At 40.7% G+C, this 19,415-nt stretch overlaps 1 protein-coding gene across 1 annotated transcript in view; it reads left to right on the forward strand.

The window, feature by feature from the left end:
- The window catches only part of LOC117491749 (cytosolic carboxypeptidase 4), an 89,889-nt gene extending 73,557 nt beyond the window's left edge, over positions 1-16,332 (forward strand). The window contains exons 20-26 of the mRNA XM_034141839.1: positions 186-366; positions 547-676; positions 3,453-3,584; positions 4,361-4,423; positions 4,508-4,621; positions 5,820-5,959; positions 15,684-16,332. Coding sequence (XP_033997730.1) covers positions 186-366; positions 547-676; positions 3,453-3,584; positions 4,361-4,423; positions 4,508-4,621; positions 5,820-5,959; positions 15,684-15,978 — 1,055 coding nt within the window. The 3' untranslated portion in view covers positions 15,979-16,332. The remainder of the gene's footprint in view (positions 1-185; positions 367-546; positions 677-3,452; positions 3,585-4,360; positions 4,424-4,507; positions 4,622-5,819; positions 5,960-15,683) is intronic.
- The last annotated feature ends 3,083 nt before the right edge of the window (positions 16,333-19,415 follow it).

Consider the following 19,415-nt stretch of genomic DNA (forward strand, 5'->3'; position numbering starts at 1 on the left):
AAAAAAACGTACCTACAGAACTAAAGTTAAGCTGCGTTAAAAACTGTAAAAGTACAGATTAATAATCAGCTTTGGAAAATAGTGACAAGTGTTGTTGAAAACATGTTTTCATTATACATACACAGCCCATCATTTCCCCTCTGAAATTATTTTGTACTTAATGGTGTGTCTCTGTCCCTGTCCAGGTAATCGCCCCTGCATCGTGCTAACATGCCGTGTCCACCCAGGAGAGTCCAATGCCAGCTGGGTGATGAAGGGCACCCTGGAGTTTCTGTGCAGCAGTGACCCGGTGGCCCAGAGTCTGAGGGAGGCCTTCATCTTCAAGATCATCCCCATGCTCAACCCCGACGGAGTCATCAACGGCACGTGAGTGTGGGGAGGCCTGAAGAGGGACCCACTGACAAGCAGTGGATGGAATAGAATAATAATCGAGTACCTCCTTTAATTAAACCTTTAGTATTGTACAGATTAGTCTTCAGCATCCTCTTGGTTCATTCAAAAACCTCATAATACATGCCCTCTCTCTTCTGTGGTGTGTCCCTGCAGGAATCGCTGTGATCTGAACGGTGAGGATCTGAATCGTCAGTGGAGTAAACCAGACCCCGTCCTCAGTCCAACCATCTATCACACCAAGGGCTTCCTCTACTACCTCAACAGTATAGGACGGACTCCACTGGTGAGACATGTGAACCTTTAAACTACATGTCATTTATCCGAAGATATTGTGGTCACATCAGTTCTAAAATCTCTCCAGCTTTCCCCTGAAATCAGATTGAATGGTTATAGTGTTTCAGTTTGTAAATGCATTAAATCTTCAGCACAATAGATGATATTAGTGAGTGGATGAGGGGCTGGCCTATGTATCTCTCAACTTTGGACACAGAAAGGGCAGCTGTTTCTCCCTGTTTCCAGTCTTTAGGCTAAGCACAACACAAAGACTTTATTCAAGAGTGATATCAATCTGAACATCTAACTCTTTCAAATGTCCTTAACCTTCAATCCAATGTTTCCTTACACATCTGAAGCAGTTTAAATTGCTTGTAACGCAAACATACCCCTAACATAAAAAAAGAAAGTAACAAGAAGTTTTTTGGAACAGAATAAGTGAACTAAAACAAGTTAGTCAGTCTCCGCCATTTTCTTAATTTCTATCTAATTGTAAATGGAGTCTATGCCAGTTTCCTTAACTTTTTGATATTTCAGTAAATAAATCAGATTCCACTAACATTGACAGTTTAAAAAAAAAAAGTGTTCAAAACAATGGGAAACTAATGAACAACAAAATGAATTACTGATTGTTATAAGTTTCCCTCACATTACCTGCAGCCAATTATTCAGCCAAACAGAGCTGAAAGATGTAGGTGTTTTTGTATGTCTTCCCAATACTGAAATATAATGGGATGAGGCTTATTCAAGTAATTAACTGCCAACCGTTGCTGTACCCTGACAAACAGTGAAAAGCTTGTGCTCTTTCAATAATATTTAGCAACCTCTTTCCAGCAGGTGATCCACACATGAAAAACATGCTCTTGGAGACTGTTCTAACCAGAAAAACAACTGCAGTGCTGTTCCAACAGTGTCTAGTGAATCATGCATATGAGAGAGGGGGGTTGTTTGCTTTTCTCAGGAACAGTGACAATGAGAATATAATCACATATCTTTTCAGCAGGAGTATATACTTGTTCGACAAACAACCGAAAATAGGTCATTTGTATAATTTGTGTATTTCAGACAATTTTCCCTTTGTTACCTGTCCAATTCTTGGGGGCGAAGGATAATAGCTTACACACTAATTTAAAGCTTTTATATTCCAAATTCAGAGCAGAGGTATTGTCTCCACACGGTGAACATGGCTTAGCCAGGGGCTAGCAGCTAATGGTGCTAACAGCTAACACAGCTAGCAGCAAAACAGTTGAAACCACTCTGCGCACAGTGTTAAACACAAGGAAAGTGTCAAGGACAAGGAGGCAGGATGTCATAGTTCCACCCTAAAGTCATGGGATGGAGTTATCAGCGGTATGAGCATAGTGAAAAGTGGCGGCCACTAGCTAGCCACACACAAGACTGACATGCTCTAGCATTCACACGCAACGGGGAAAATCACAGAGAAACTGGGATAATAGGAACAAAGACTTAATTCCCTGCTCTGGCAGACATTACTACAATATATCTTTACATAGCCAATAGTTTTCTGCTATATTAATGTATAATATATGTACCTAATATATCATATTCGAATAACTTGCATATAGACTCTTATTGCACTATTTCACTTTTTTAAACTATTTTTCTTTCTGTATTTACTATTTACTTGCACTATATTTTTCTGTTTATCTGTTTTATTGTGTTGCACTGTTGGAGGAGCCTGTGACCTAAGATTTTCATCGTCATAACTACACTGTAGCTATGTTCGTATGACAACATAAAGAACCTTGAACCTTGAACTAATGCTCTGAATATTGAATTGAGTAACTCCAACTAAAGTGAACCCAATCATCAATTTAACTTAATTGATAAATACTAGAATTAAGTTAAAATGATAAAAAAATATGTTTTTAAAGGTCCCATCATATGCTTTTCTGGTTATTACCCGTCCTCTTGTGTGTTATGTAGCTTTTTATGCATGTAAACGGTCTGCAAAGTCACAAACCCTCAAAGTACACCCTGTAGGGAGTAAAACTCTAACACAGAAAATACCTGTCTATGCTGCCCCAGAACGCCTCGTTGGAGATTTTTCTTTTTCCATTGTTTACTTCTTGGGTATAGTGACGTATTTGGGTATAGTGCCGTTACGTTACGTCCACGGAGCCGTTACGTTTGGACCAATCCGCGGACTTCCTCACACACACACACTCGGTGGGACGTTGCGAGGCTCGCTGCTGCGAGGAGCGGGACAGTGTGAGCTGGCTCATTGGTGTGGGGTCAGCGAGACACTGCGGAACTCAGCCTGAGCACACACACAAACTCCCAGCCAGGCTGCGGGTGTGTGTGTGTTTCGGGCTGGGTTTCGCTGTGTCTCGCTGTCTCACAGGCGGCCACTGGGCTCACAGGGAGGGGGGGGGCAGGAGCTCCAACAAGCCGTTTAGGACAGAGAGTGAATACAGATACTATACAGAGATGCTGAATGAGAAACCAATGTGAGTTTGGAAAATTGCACAATATAAATCTATTTTAGTATACCTCAACAATGGAATTATGATCAGTAGAAATGGCCATGACATGGGACCTTTAAAGTACATAACCTGGATTATATTAATCTCATATATCAGGTTTGGAGTTACAAATTCAGAGATTTTATTACAGCAGCTATCATTTCATTGAATAATTCCAGATGAAATATCTTCAGAAACCAGGGAACTGTTTGAGATGCTTCTCAAATGCCTTACATTTTATTACCAGGATGTTTAATGAAGCCCTACAAAGCTCTGTCTCACTTCCTGTGTGTCTTCCAGGTTTTCTGTGACTACCACGGCCACTCCAGAAAGAAGAACGTCTTCCTGTACGGCTGCAGTCTGAAGGAGACCCTCTGGCAGTCTGGCTCTTCTGTTAACACTATGGGATTAAAAGAGGACCCTGGATATAGGGTAACACATACACATACACATACACATACACACACACACACACACACACACACACACACACACACACACACACACACACACACACACACACACACACACACACACACACACACACACACACACACACACACACACACACACACACACACACACAACACACACACACACACACACACACACACACACACACACTAGTGGTTGATGTTTCCCTTACTCGATCCATTTATGAGTAACTTTATTGACATGCATTTCAGATAAGCAATATTGACAAAACATCAGGTATAATACAGTTAAAAAATAAGATAAGCAGAAAACAATTAGTTTTTACTTGTGTTTTAGTTGGTTTATTTTTAGCATCTGTGTTTTTAGCACTGTATTATGACTAAAGAAAATCTATTCAGTGTGTGTTAGTGTGCGTGAGCTTCTGTATGCATGCATAAAATAGCTCTACTGGATATATATAATTTATAAAAACTTCTTTGTTCTTTTTTATTTACATTTGTCAAAATTGAAATCACATGCTTAAACTCTTCACAGTCAGTGGAGAAAATGTCTATGGACCACAGTGTGAATCATTATTTGAAAACAACAGAAATGTAGTCAATGACTGATCAGAAATGACACATATGTTCAGTTTTCTTTGTGTAATAATTCAGTTTGATTCGTATGAATTTGTGAAGTTGCCATTTTAAATAACAGCAAACCTAGCGTAAACGAAAATGACAAAGAATGCAGCTCTGTTTACCATTTAACCACCACCTTCTCTCTCTTTCTAGACCATTCCAAAGACCTTGGATAGCCTCGCACCAGCCTTCTCTTTCAACAGCTGCAACTATTTGGTAAGAAAAACCACATCTATATACAGAATGTAAATATATTTAATTCAACCAAATCATATTTGAGCTACATTGTGATTTACACAGGTGGAGAAGTCCCGCTCTTCCACAGCCAGGGTGGTGGTGTGGAGGGAGATGGGCGTGCTGAGAAGTTATACCATGGAGAGCACTCACAATGGCTGCGACCAGGGAATATACAAGGTGTGCCATTACATGTGTCTATACATCATTTCAACATGAATATACAGGAAAGTCTGGAGATAAGCATTTAGAATATAAAGTATGTAACTTATTATATTTTTGGTGGAGGTAAAGAAGAGATGGTGATCAGAGGGCTCTCCTATGTTCACAGGAATCCAAATACAAATGGTGATATTTATATGGTTGAGGCTGATTCTAAATAAGCAGATATTACATTTTTTCTTGGAAATAATCAAATGAGAGGGTGTGCAATATATTTAGTTAAAATCCTCTCTTTTCCTCTTTTCCCACCACAAACTATATTGTTAGCTGGCACAGCGGCCTATTAAATAAAATGTTACAATTTGTTTATGAAGGTCAGTTGAGCTAAATGTGCTGTTGTAAGTAACAAAAAGGTTAAATAGACAGGGGACAAAGACATTAAGATAACTGAATTATAAAACCAATTAATACATTGAAAACAAAAAGGTTTTCCAGCCAATTAAAAGAAGGCAAAGGACAACTTTCTGAAAAAAGAAAGCGGCAATAGTACAACCAGGTATAACAACAAAACACAACAATTCCACAGCTTAATGGGGCACATCCCTTACACTACAAAACTGTTGAAAACAACAGAGCCACTTCAACACACTGCACACACACCAACGTCTAGCAGTCAGAGATGCAGCCTTCCTCAGCCTTTATGCAGTCAGACACAAACAACACAGCACTTAACAGTACATTAACAGATTATATTCATATTTACATACTAACAATGGCAGCCAGAGCCTTTGATGATCGCACTTTAAAACTTGAAAAACGTCCTTAAATAAAGTTTGGAATTGTGAACAATGTATCTTTGAAGTAGGTCCTCCTTTCCCGATGAACAACCCTTAATCAAAAGTAATATTGAAAACACTCACACACACTATTAATATCAGCCTAAGAATTACTTTTCCGTGTGCTGGTCATTGTATTGAGCGACAAAGTATGAAGTTCGGTACTCTTTAACTATTTAGATGAGTACAACCAAAGATCGCTCAAGGCCAATAGTACTTAGAATACAAACGGTAAGTTGGTGAATGCCACAAACTCATCTTAAATCACTTTAAATAAGTTTTCAACCTCCATCAGAACTTAAAAGAAACAAAAACGATAAAAAGTAGTCCGAAAAAACACAGTGTGTGCCAGCTGTGAACATATATGGGTTTTTGTGCAGGGCCTCCAGACAGGAACCAGGGAGCTGCAGGAGATGGGCCTGAAGTTCTGCCACAGTCTGCTGTCCTTAACCAAAGACATGAAGGCTCTTTACAGCCCCAGAACCATCAACCACATTGACCTGGACCACAAGTCTCACAAGTAAGACACATCCTGTTAGAGCCTGTGACTCCTGTGTTTCTTAAAATGGTTTCTCAGGAAATGAACAAGAAGAACAATTCTCCAAAGTGTGGACAATCTCCTGCTAGTTAAACCTTAAGTTGCAGGTTAGGGTTAGATGAGATGAACACGTTGAGTATGGCTCACATGATACTGACAATGCTATCAAAAGTTTAGCCAGTTTGAATTTCAAATGGTATAAAACGTTTATAGATAAAGCTATAGAATGTAACTCCTGGTGAGAGGTCCTTTGTGTTATACCTGTACCTTGTTTTTGTTTAGTCACGGTGCGATTGTTGGAGCAGAGGGAGCTCAACCTTGTTCGTTTCAGTTTTTGGGCGTCATTGTCAGCCTTCTGCCTACCTAAGGGTCACCCTCACTGGCAGCCTTAGGACTGCTCAACACCAGTATAAAACACAAAATAACCCAAGCCCTACTTACAACCTTCTGTGATTATCATTATTTGGACTTCTTTCATTTTTTCTTGACACATACGTGACTCTTAACCCCAACCCTATTTCTAACCCATGTAAATGAAAAATGCTTAGACGCTTAGTGCCATACTCCGGGAGATATAATTAAAAAAAACACCGATTTTGGAGGTCTAGTCTGTTAATTAATAGATTCTTATTACACCTTTATTTTAATTAGTTTGTATTGTCTCATAAAGTGATCACTGAACAAGTGAGACAAGCACAGAGACACAAATGGACGAAACCGAATATGCAAGTAAAACAAATACAAAAATTACAGAGCAGGGGACCAAAGCATCTGATTAATACAACATGTGTACGGACAGGTGGGTGTGCAGTGTCTTTTTTGTGTGTGTATCGTTAGACATGAGCCCGGTTAGCTTTGATAACAGCACTTGTTGGCTCAGGTACTCTTCGCTGCAGTGATTGATGTGTGGATCTAAAGTGGAGCTGAATGGCTTCCATTGATTTTCCGACAGCTGCTCCATCTCCCCAGTGAGCTGTGACAGCAGGAGGTGTGGGCAGGTCTCTCTCCTGAAGGCAAACTATCTCTTCTGTATTTCTCCTTTTATTCTCTGAGTAGTTTTTTTGAGTTTTTTCATTCTATTCTTCCCTTCATGCGCCTGTCTCCCGTCTCTTTCAACACTTTACTTGGTTGAAGTGTGCTGCATGCCTGTCAGAACCGTTAAGCAGTATTATTCATAAAATGTCCTCCACAGTTTAAATGTGAATGAAAGAAGATCCATCACTGATTGCTTGTCATTTACGGATAATTGAATGCTACGCTTGCTGCACTTTTTCATGTGACTGCCTACCTTTCCCTGTAAATATCTGTCTGCCCATCTTTATCCATCACACCCAACCCATAGGAAGAATGGGCTGATACTTTTTAGTTTTGTTTTAAAAAGTATCTGTGGTTACACAGGCTTTGGGACTGGAGCTACCTGACGCTTCCTTCATGATCGACCCAAAACAGAAATACAAACAGCTCAAATTACAAGTTGTTGTTGTCAGTGTTTGGGTAGTTACTCAAAGAAAGTAATGCATTACAGATTACTAGTTACTTTAAAAAAAGTAATGCCTTACTTTACTTACTGTAGTTAGTAATTAGTAACACTATTATAGTTACATTACTTTTGGATTACACTGTAACATCACCTGAGATGCACCATAAATCAAATGACAAATAACAATATATAGTTTAACCTCATGTATGCCAGATCAGCTCAACTCCTTAATCTATTAAGGACAACACTGTACACAGACCTCTGTTTCTGCTCTTTATTTGAACATCAGCCATGTTTTCATTAGCTCAGTCTCCATCATAACACTGGTCCAGAGGCCTGTACGACGAAGCCGGTTCAACATAACCTGGATATGTTTGAGTTAGCCGGTTGGCCTAATCCAAAACATACGCGCTCTCGCAAAGCGGTCCTACGACGCGGGTTATCAAGTGGATCGCTCAAGTCAGCCGTGTCCTATCTAGTTAGGTGCGTGTTCACATGAAAGGGGTGGTATTTGGAGCATTCGACCAATCACAAACATGGACAAGCGTACTGACAGCGCAGCGTCATACTTCCTGAATGAAAAGTGAACTTTAATATTAGACAAATATGAAGAAGTTCAACTTTAAACATCCATGACTTAAACACTTTATCCAGGATAAAAGCCACATAGCTGCACCTGCAAGGTGAATACAGCTGGTAAAAGAATACGTACATTAACTGGTTTATGATATCACTGCCCCGTCTAAGACACGAGTGGATCTGACTTTAATTGCATTTGACTCGAGTGTTTCGTCAACTTAATGTGTTGCTTAAAATAATACTTCTGCATACAGTATGTGACACTGTGAGTGTTGCACGGCCAGATACGGCTCAAGAAGCTGACTCAGACAAGGAAATATATGATACATTATGTTACGGCCGCTGCCTCTCCGGTCATGGTAACTCTGTTTTCAATGTGTGATATGTAAATGAGCTGCGCAGCGGCCCTCACGTCATTGGCTGCCATCTTCTGGTCCGTCCCCGAAGATTGTGATTGGAGCACGCTGGGCCCGACGTACTCCAATCCCTGCGCACATCCAGCGCACACCTTCGACGAGACGACTACAAAGCCGGTCGACTGTGATCATTCGGGAGGCTCTGTTATGGGAACAGACGCCTCATACATTTTGCTCCTGTTAGACAATTCGGTTAACGGTGGTTAACTTGTGTGTTTTGTATTGGCATTGTGTTTAGGTTAACTTAGCATTAGGTTGACTGTGTGTTCCGTAGTATAGCTGTGTTTCTAAACAGCCTCTTTTTGTTATCTTGCACTCTTTTGTTTTGTTGCGAGAGTTGTTTTATTACTTTCTGTTTAGCATATATCTCCTTGTATTTAACAAGGCTCTTTTTGTTGGATCTTCATTTAGCATTGCGCCCTTGTTGGCTTTTCTTTGTGCCAGGCTGCATGCCTTATTATTTTGCTACTGCTATTACATATATAAAATAAATACCTATATTATACCAATTCCATACTGGTGCATGTTATTCTCCTCTATCCTAGAGAGGGACGTAACATACATGGGGGCTCGTCTGGGATATTAACTACTTTCCTGGGGTTATAGGTGTTTTTTATAGCTATAAACAAGTTGGTAGGTCAGTGTGTGCAGTACATCTGAATATGGCACTTTTTGATTTGGAGTCGTTTTTAGTCTGTCCTTCTCATGAGCAGTTAGATCAGTGTCGTAAAGACGACTTACATGAGATAGCGCAACATTTCAGTCTCACAGTGAATAGGCAATCGTTAAAAAAAGAGTTGAAGGCCTTGGTGGTGGATGAGTTGGTAAGAAGGGGGTTACTTGTACTGGCTGTATCGGCGGAGCTCACTGTGTCCAATGCCCTAGCTGGAGATCTGTTGAGTCAGAAGCATGAGGCGGAGCCTTCAATTGCTAAAGGAGAGGGTGGTGACACTGATGGCGGCAGGCAGTTTGAAGCACCGTTCACGTCGCCTCGCTACCACTCACCGTCTCCTGGCAGCTCGGACTCCGAGGAAGGGAGTGAACTAGAGGTCCGTCTCGCACGTCTCCGGTTGGAGGCAGAGGACAAGGAGTGAAACTGGCAGTTCCAGTTGGAAGTAAAGAAGCTTGAAATCGAGGCTGACAAGGAAGTCAGAAAGTCAGTAAGAAAGCCTGAAATCGAGGCCGACAGGGAAGTCAGGATGCGTCAGCTGGAGCTAGACTCCCAACTGCGCGCATCCGGCGCTTTCGGTCATGCCGGGGGAGGCTTGCCAGTCCCTTCTCATCCACATGCTTTCAATGTAGGTACAAATATTTCGTTAGTGCCACTTTTCCGTGAGACTGAAGTGGATGCGTACTTTGGTGCTTTTGAGCGCATTGCAGCGGCACTACGGTGGCCGGCTGAGGCCTGGGCTCTGTTAGTCCAGTGTAAACTTCATGGGAGAGCTCAGGAAGCGGTTGCTGCTCTTACGTTAGAGGACAGTCTAAACTACGATTTGGTGAAAGGTGCCATACTTAGGGTGTACGAGTTAGTCCCTGAAGCTTACAGGCAGATGTTTAGACACCATAGGAAGGGTCCTAACCAAACACACGTAGAGTTCGCTAGGAAAAAGGGAATGTTGTTTACCAAGTGGGTTACGTCATGTAAAGCGGAGGATTATTCTGCTCTAAGGGAATTGATTATGTTGGAGGAGTTCAAGAAATGTTTGCCTGACCGCATTGTTGTGTACTTGAATGAACAAAAGGTCAACTCTCTCTCTGCTGACGCTGTGTTAGCCGATGAGTATGTGCTCACTCATAAATCCGTGTTTTCCTCTGTCTTTACTGAGAGGTCCCGCCGTGTGTCAGCCGCACCATTTACTCAGCCAGCAAATGTGTATAATGTAACAAGAGAGGAGAGAGAGTGCTTTTACTGTCATCAACCTGGACATGTCATCGCCAACTGTGTAGCTCTGAAGCGTAAAGAACAGCGGCAGAACCTGTCCCCGCCAAAAGGCATTGGCCTGATTACACACATCCGCGCACAGGCGAGTAAAAGTGACTCTGATGTTTCCTTGTCTGATCCTGTGTTTGTGCCGATGCTCTCAGATGAAGCTGTGTTCGAGGGAAAGCCAGAAATTGTGGCTTCCCCTCCACATGAGGATGTCGCGAGACCAGCGCAACACGCCGGCTCAGACAAGCCTCTCGACTTTTCGACTCTCACAGTAACCCGAGAGTGTCTGCTAGTTTATCGGATACTCATCCTAGTTTTGGTGTTAGCTCTACAGCAGTTTGAGATCTGTGTTGGACCCAGCCTTTGGCCAATCATTGTGTTTACTTGTTACGATCCCTTCATATTCTGCTCTAGCGTGCACAAGCACAATCAGCGTCTCATGCGATGGGCTCTGATTGTGCGGGACTACAACCTTAGACACCCGTCATAAAAAGGGCTCAGAGAACGCGTTGGCCGATGTTTTGTCCAGGTTGGTTTAGTGATGTTCTTGTGTGTTACTAGGTAGGTTCGTTAGTGTGCTCTGTTTTACAAAACCTGTGTTTTGCTCAGTTCCTTTATTAGTTTGTACCACTGTGATAGTGAGGGTTATTTAGTTTATTATGTATATTTCTTTGTAGTTTGAATAGGCTCATTTTGCTAGAGTCCTCCTTCTGTTTGCTCCTTAGTTTAACCTGCGCCCTCGTGGCCTCTTTTGTTTGTGGCCGGCCGTTTGCCGTTTGCTGATGTGATATGACGTGATATGAATGATAATGGGACACATCGACGTCTGCACTCACAGTGCCGCGGACTGTACGTAATGTTACTTTGATCCGGTAACTTTTGTTGTGGCAGATATTTAAGTAAGCTTTCTTAACGCTAATGTTATAATAGTCAGATTGCTCTGAAGATGGGAGGTGATATTCTATTCATGTTCACGTTCACACAGTCGGTGATTTTTGCCGGCCGTCTTTCCTGCAACGGCAGTTTAAACTGTATTTCCTTTCTCCTGTAATATGACTTGATCGCTTTAAACTCCGCACACTGAGCTCTGATTGGTCAGCAGGCGGTGCTTTCACTGACTTGATCTCTTAGCCTGCAACCTAACCTGCTCCAGCGCAGGTTAGCCGCTCAGCATAAGTTACCATGGAGATCTCGCCCGCTAAAAAGAGAACCAGCATTGTAGGACCGGAAACCCCAAGTTTTCCCTGAAGTTAGCTCGTTAAGCGAAAATCCGGCTTCGTCGTACAGGCCTCAGGTAGCTTGCAAAGGTTTTCCTGTCTGATGGCGTTTGCCAGCCCGTTACCTGTGTCTTGCTCAATATGTTTTAGGAAAGATGGTGATTCCATATTGGAAACGGTCAACATTCCCTCCCTGATGTACATTGCAACAAGCCTGTTTATCTCTGCTATGAGCCTTTGACATTTCTGCTCCGTCTCCTCATCCATGAACTCGCGAGATTAGTTTAGAAGAAAAGGGACGTTTGATTTATTTTTCTGTCCTCCAAAGATAAGAAGACCTAAAGTAACGGGATGATTTTGCGCTTAGTAACTGTAATATTATTACTGCTGATCCTACAGTAACGCGTTACACTACTGCGTTACAGACAAATGTAATCTGAATATTGTAACCCTGTTACTTTGTAGTCTGTTACTTTGTAGTCTGTTACTTTGTAGCCTGTTACTTTGTAGCCTGTTACTTTGTAGCACGTTACCCCCAACACTAGTGGTTGTTTAGGGTATCTTCCACCACTGTAGGAGCAACACAATTTGTTAGCATTGTCATTGAGAGCAGGTTATAAATATATATATATATATATATATATATATACATACATTTGCTAGCATTTTTAGGCTGTTGGCCTAAAAGATATGGGGTTTTGGGGTTGGCCTAAATAATAGGTCATCAGTCTATAGGATCCCCTTATACAGAATTGTGTTTCAACTCTGATCTTCCTACAGTACAGGCCTTATTTTCACTGAGTCATCACTTCATACTCTTAATCCACTATAACATGACACTCAACTGAACACATACTAACTAACAATTTTTTGGCAGCACCCTGTTCTTAAAGTGACTTCATATCCAGCTCAGGCCCAGCGATTACACACTGTTACGACTGAAATCAAAGCTACAAAGATGCATTTCAGAAAAAATAAATATGAATCCAATCCAATAAGTCTGAAGGTCCACCAATACACCTTTGGTGACACTCTGAGGATCAGCATTACACTAAAACTAGCTAAACTGCTCATTTTCATTCCCAGCGCACACATACACACCCACACACACACACACCCAAAATGAGTGGCTGTCATCAGTATGCTAGACATCCACTCTCTTTCCCTTCTGTCTCTTTCACTTGCTCAGTCTGTCTCTCTCCTCCCTTCTTTTTTCTCTCACTCTCTCCATCCCTCGCAATGCCACGGTAAAATGTTGATCAGTGTGCACGTCACATCCTCTCTTTCCCAACAGAGTCCCAGTGAGTCTCTGCATGCTCTCTCACACATATACACACACAAACACACACACAGCCAGCATCTCTCACATTGTGTGTATAATCATATTACTGGTTGCTTTCTTGCAGCTGTCAATCCAAGTGACAGTAGCTCAAGGTCACACAGACATATATTTAAAAAAAATGCTGAGCTGTATGATGCGTTCAGGGGCCTAACATTCTTCTACTTGTTTAGACCCACACAGTTCATTTTAGGATTCTAACAGAGACTCTCTAACAGAGACTCATATGGCTACACAATTAATTGTAGGATTCTAACAGAGACCCCGAAGTAAGAGCTACCAAAGACAAGATAGATATCAAATACATCATGGTGAATAATGGAGAAATGTTTAACAGACATATACTGTATAAAACATTTCAATTTGAAAAAAAGCGAACATACAACTTTGGTTCTAAATAGCTCACTACAGTATATGAAAACCTGATGACATTCATATAAATTGTATGTGATATTCTCACACGGCTGTAATCATCATAGTGTCACTTAAGTTGAAAGACCTCGCCACTACAGTCTCCGGCATTTCTGGCTGCGAATGGCTGTATCAAGATTTTCAAGACTGATACTTGTGTCCCTCACCAGGGGCCTCATTTATAAAGCTTTGCGTAGGATTCACGTGGGAAGGTGGCATACGTAGGACAAAGCAAGTAAATACGCACACAAATATTCCGATTTATAAAACACTGCGCACGCACGTCCTACGCCGGTTTCCCTTTATAAATCACAATCAACTCGAAATGCAGCGCAGCTTTTGCGGGCTTCACGTAACGCCCATATTTGCCTATAAATAGTCAAAGAAACGCCCGTATTAATATTAATTCAGACTGACTGCAGGAAGAAGTTCGCAGGAAATGACGACAGAACGGCTAAAAAAGACATTTCACACCGAGTCAGATTTTGGTTCTTTTGGGGAGGTGGAGACAAATCACATTGTTTGGTGGATGCAGTTTGAACCAGAGTAGCAGCATGAAGGTCGGATCGTCACCAAAATAAATAAAGAAGTGCTCGAAAAAAAATGACCAAATACACTTAACCTTCCTCAGGCAGTGTGTCAGTGTGTTTGTGTTAGAGAAACTGTAAGAAATTATCCGGGGATCCCTCCGGAGTGGAGTCATGGCGACTGGATCTGAATTTTTTTTTTTTATTTGGTGGTTTGTGTTCCAGCTGTCAATCAGCTCTGCGCAGCGTCTCCACTGCAGCCTGTGCATCTCAACCCCCCCGCAGCAACTCTATCCACCAGTTAAATGAAATAAAACTAATGTGTTGTGTTATATTAGCTGAACAATTGACCAAATATATGGTGTTCTTAGTTTCCATACCTCCTGTCTTTTACGAGCGACTTATCAAGTCTTGGCAAACAGCATAAAACATGATTAAACATGATAGTATATAAAAACATGCTCGTATCAATACAACCTATCGAAATTCAAAACGGCCTCAGTTTAGATGTAATTCTGTCCTTCTGCTTACCGCATCATTTATGAGAATACATTTCATAACATTAAGAGAATTCGAGGTGGTTTTCAATAGCATATCCGTATTTATTTATTTCTCTAAGTTATGTTTTTGTGTGCACTGAGGAGTCTCAAAAATCATTTTAAGATTGGCTTTAATCAATTTTTGCAAATGAATTCTTCATATACAGTATGATACATGAGAGGTAACATTATATTTATGGTATTATTTTCACATATTTCTCTCCATTCTTCCTTCTGCCAACGGTGTCGCAGTTTCTCATCTCTCCCGTTTGTGTGCGTATATACGCATGGGTCAAAGTGTCCGTGGAGGACCGCACATTTTCCCGTCAAGTTTGTTTTTTATAAATCATCTTTTGAGCGTACGGCACGTTTATAAATGAGGCCCCAGGTGATCTGTGAAATGTAGCTTTCGACCCCTCAAACTCTTCCGCATGATAAGAGTTCACATTTAATGCGGAAACAGTGGGTCTTAATAAGACATGGGATATTGCCATATATCGGTTCTTCCAGGATAGACTTTGTAACCGGCAAAGAAGATTGGTATATCATCTGTTGAGACGATGATGGACTGGAGCGTTGAGAGTTCCCTTTCATTGAACAGAACTAAAAAAAATGAAATAAAGATTACTAATATGGCTACTTTAAGGGAACGTTTGAAGTCAAACTGCAATTGAGAAGCTAGCATGGCGGTAAACTTGTTGATTAAGTAAGTCAGGACAGTGTTCCAGCAAGAACCCTACCAGGAGCATCTAAATGGAATCAGCCTTGTTTTATTTTGTTACTATTAACGCCATCATACATGTTACACTGTCCATGTTTACAGGTAGAAACACCTGCTCAAATTAAAAGCATGTAAGCGAAACAGTAAAAACTAGTCAAGATTGGTTTCAACTCTTAGGACTCATCTGGTCCAAAGCCTCGATCAGACCCCTAAGCAAGCAAATCCAAGTAGTACAATCATAACATTACATGTTAAATATTTTCTCTCTTCTGGCCTTTCGGTTATATGATTTCAAAGTTAAAGGAGTCATAAAACACAAAGAAGAAAAACGATGAGAAACAGGAAGTAGAGGTGGAGGTGTCTAAACTAAAGACTAGCTGTGATCGTGATTGGAGAAAACAAAAGTACCGTATCCCCTTAACTAATGAAATGGAATAGATCAATTCACAATGTCATGTCTGCAAATGTTTTCTGAGTAATCATTCAGTTTCTTCCATCACACCAATAGACACTTCTGCTAACATAACTCTGCTCTCCTTTCATGTAGCTGCTTCGAAGACGATGAGCCTCCATGTGTCGAGCAGATAGAGTATTCCACAGACTGTCCCTTGCATAATGGCACTGATCTGGACTCAGATGTCAACAGCAACATGGCCCGTGCTGACGAAAAGGAGGAGGACAACGATGAAGGACACAGGGGGGGAACACTCAGCCGAGGCAGCAATGGCCAATCGCAGCAGTCAATGAAGAGCTATCTATTCCCTCAACTGATGAGACAGACCTCCAGCGAGAAGAGAAGCATGTGTAACAGTGTGAGCGCCAATGGACAGATCATGAGTTAAATCATTATTTCTACATGTTTTTTACAACTTTTCTACAAAAGCTCTTCTTAAACCAGCTGGCTAAATGATTCATACAAACTAAAAACAGAAGACTGGGATAATACATCAAATCACTTTCAACCTTAAAATACAGTGAGATTTTATATAGAAACAAAACACTGCACTACACAAACTCCTGGTTCACTCATCTCACAAGAGTTATACGTTCTCATGGAGACGTCGGCATAGCGATACTGGAGCCCGCTCCACCACGTTCTGAAAAGATCAACAAAGAAGCACTGCAAACTCTTTAAATGTGGATTGCTATAGTGTTGTAGCTCCTGCTTGAGCCCTTTGATATCGTTGCTAATTTCGGCAAACACGTAGCATTCTGCGTTATCCGGTAGTTCTGGCTCCCCTGTTAGCTCTTCCTCGTGTTCGCTAGCTGTGTCTGTTCTCCCACTTTGTCTTGCTTTTTGTTGAGTGGTTGAATTCTGTGGGTTTATTTAAACCGACCAGGGGGATTTGGTTAACTTGAACCTGCTCACTCATACGCACAACTGTTCTTACTACTAAGTCATCACGTGTACCTGTTAACCGTTGCTTTGATCTTATTATCAAACATAGGAAAGATCATTAATTAAGTATTGAGCCTATGTTGAAAGGGACAAAGTGCCTCACACTTATCTGGCAAGGCTTTATTTTCTGATCTCTGACAACTCTATCCTTGGCTTACTGTGGCTGATTCTAGCTGGCGCTAGCTAGTCGTGGTGTGTGCCTGCGAGATGTTACTCCCCCTAGATTGGTATCAAGGTCATGAACACTGACATTGGGTAACATACAACGTAGCTGGAGATGCAAGTCAAATGTTGTAGGTAATCAGAATCTAATTAGGGTTTATTGCCAATAGGTTTTGGCTTATAGTACCCCATTACATGTACACATGCCTACGGGAGCTAATTGGGGTTAAAGTATCCTTCCCAAGGACACTTTTAACATTTTGATTGCAGGGGCAGGGATCATCTACTCAATGCTGCTTAACAGTGACCAACTGTACATCACCTGCAGACAAGGCTATGCTAATACTATCGCTAACAGGCCTGCTATCAGGAGACCCTGGGACCTCTTTAATTAAGTCAGCAGAGATGATTTGTGGTTTTAGAAGAGAGAACCTATCTGCGACAGTGGAGCAATTACACAAAACATCAAAGAGCAGTTAGCATGGTTAGGTTAAGCTCATAGGCTAGGCTAGGCGTATGACCACGGAGGAAACTTTAAGAGACATTTAGTGGAGATTATTCATCCCCCACTGAGCGTGATACCTCTGGGTTCTGCTCAGTCCAGATCCGGATGCAGTTTCAAAACGTCCTAGATGGACTTCAGCTTCAAAATGATTCAATAAGAATTGGTTATGAGGGCTCAGGATAGTCTTAATGGTGTGGACTGGTCTCATGCAAGCTAACAATTAACATGAAAGCCATTACTTTAAGGAACATACATACTATCTTTTTTTTCTTAAAATAATATCTCCAGTTTCTAACATTCAACACAGTGGCAGATGTTTCTCATCTTTAAAAAAAGAAATGGCAAATCTTAGAATTGTTGTGTTTTAAATATTGTGTTTTTTAGTCATTGTGTGGGAACCAAATAGATGAAAGTGTGTTCTTAATATTTAGTAGTATTCTATTACCGTAATAAAAAACAAACACCTTGTTAACCACAAACACTTTAGATAATCTCTCGTTTAAAAAAAAAAGGTGGTTTATTTCTGTCTGTATACTATTTTGATTAAAACATTTAAACAGCACTTCAATATCATTTTTCTATATCATAGATGAAATTGTGCATGTAATATGTAAACTACAGTGTGGGGTGTTGCCTTGATTTCTGATCGGTTTGAACAATGTTGTTGTATGGATGTGTTTTTCATCTAGATTTTCTAAGAGATTTCAAAATGTTCAGTGACACATGTAACATTTGAGGCTTGTAGAATAAAAGTGTTTGTTTTCAGAACATTAAATGTTGAACAAAGAAATATATCATGTTTTGTCCATTATTCTTTGTGTTATCCTTGCTCGTTAAGCCTCTTGAGTCACCACAAAGCAATAGAATACAAGTAAGTAAACTTTATTCATTATGGGACTTTTCTTAATCTTGATAATATCCTTTAGTGTGATTCTGATTGTATTTCATCTTCATCCTGGGCTTTTCCATCTTTTTTTTAATGAAGTTATGCAAGGTGTCTGAAGCACATTTACCAAAAGCACACAGGAGAGTTTTTAGTATCGCCATTACTTTCCAGGAAACAATAACAAAAATCTAACTATAACGTCATCTGCTTAGGCCATCTACTTTTGAGATAATGTGTCTTATAATGCGTCAAGTAATGCGACATACTTTGTAAAAAGTATACGGAAAACTGTAGGCTTTCCACTTTTGACCAAAGAGCAAACCTTTATCTTTTCTCAAAATTATACAAAAGTATCTTAACAGTTCTAAATAATATTTTTCATAAATCATACTGTAACACAAACTGTTTCATCCTTATTGAAAATCTATAAATGTCTCCAACAGCTGGTGTGGGTTTTCTTCATATTATAGAGAAGATAAAGTTTGAAGTTGTTCTAAAGTGTGTGATCCAACCCAATGTTTAAAATCGGAGGATGTTGAAACTCCTGTAGCTGAGCCTTCAGTCAGCACGCTGTGATCTACACTCTCAAAGACTGCCAAATATCTAGAAGTAAAGAAATGGAGCATAAACCCACATCAGAACACAGCGTTGATCATAAGTTGTAAATAAAAATTGTGTGCAGGCAAGACAGCAGTTGGCTTCGTCTTAGATGTTCAGATAACGATTACGATAACAATACTTTTACTTTGAGTAACATTTTGAATGCAGGTCTTTTACTAGTAACAGAGTATTCCTACACTCTGGTACTGCTACTTTTACTCAAGTACAATCTGAGTACTTCTCCCACCTCTGTTAGATTAAAGGCACTTTAGATATGGGCCTGTAGTTTTTGGTAAGGGATGGAACATGGTGGGTTCTTTTTAGGAGAGAGCCTGAACAACTAAATGTTTTAATAGAAACCAGGCGTGGACCAAAAGACTGAAGACCCAACAGGGTCTGAGCCAGGCAGATTTGTAGGCACAGAAGTTGTTCAGCGTTGAAGTCCCTAAACGGAAAAAGGTTTATTATTATTAAGATCAAACAAGACTTACTGTAAGAGTGGCATGAGCGGGAGAAAATACGTTTAGTGAGATTTAAAGGTAGGGTAGGTAAGTTTGAGAAACCGGCTCGAGATACACTTTTTGTTATATTCCATGGAATGCTCTTAACATCCCGATAGCAATGAATATCTTAAGTGCTTTGACAAAAGATCCATAAAAAAATATCATCTGTGGAAGCCGTAATACTGTAAAAAGCACGACCAATCATTTTAGCCGGCCCGGCTAAA

Source organism: Trematomus bernacchii, unplaced genomic scaffold, assembly GCF_902827165.1.
Source record: "Trematomus bernacchii unplaced genomic scaffold, fTreBer1.1, whole genome shotgun sequence".
NCBI lineage: Eukaryota > Metazoa > Chordata > Actinopteri > Perciformes > Nototheniidae > Trematomus > Trematomus bernacchii.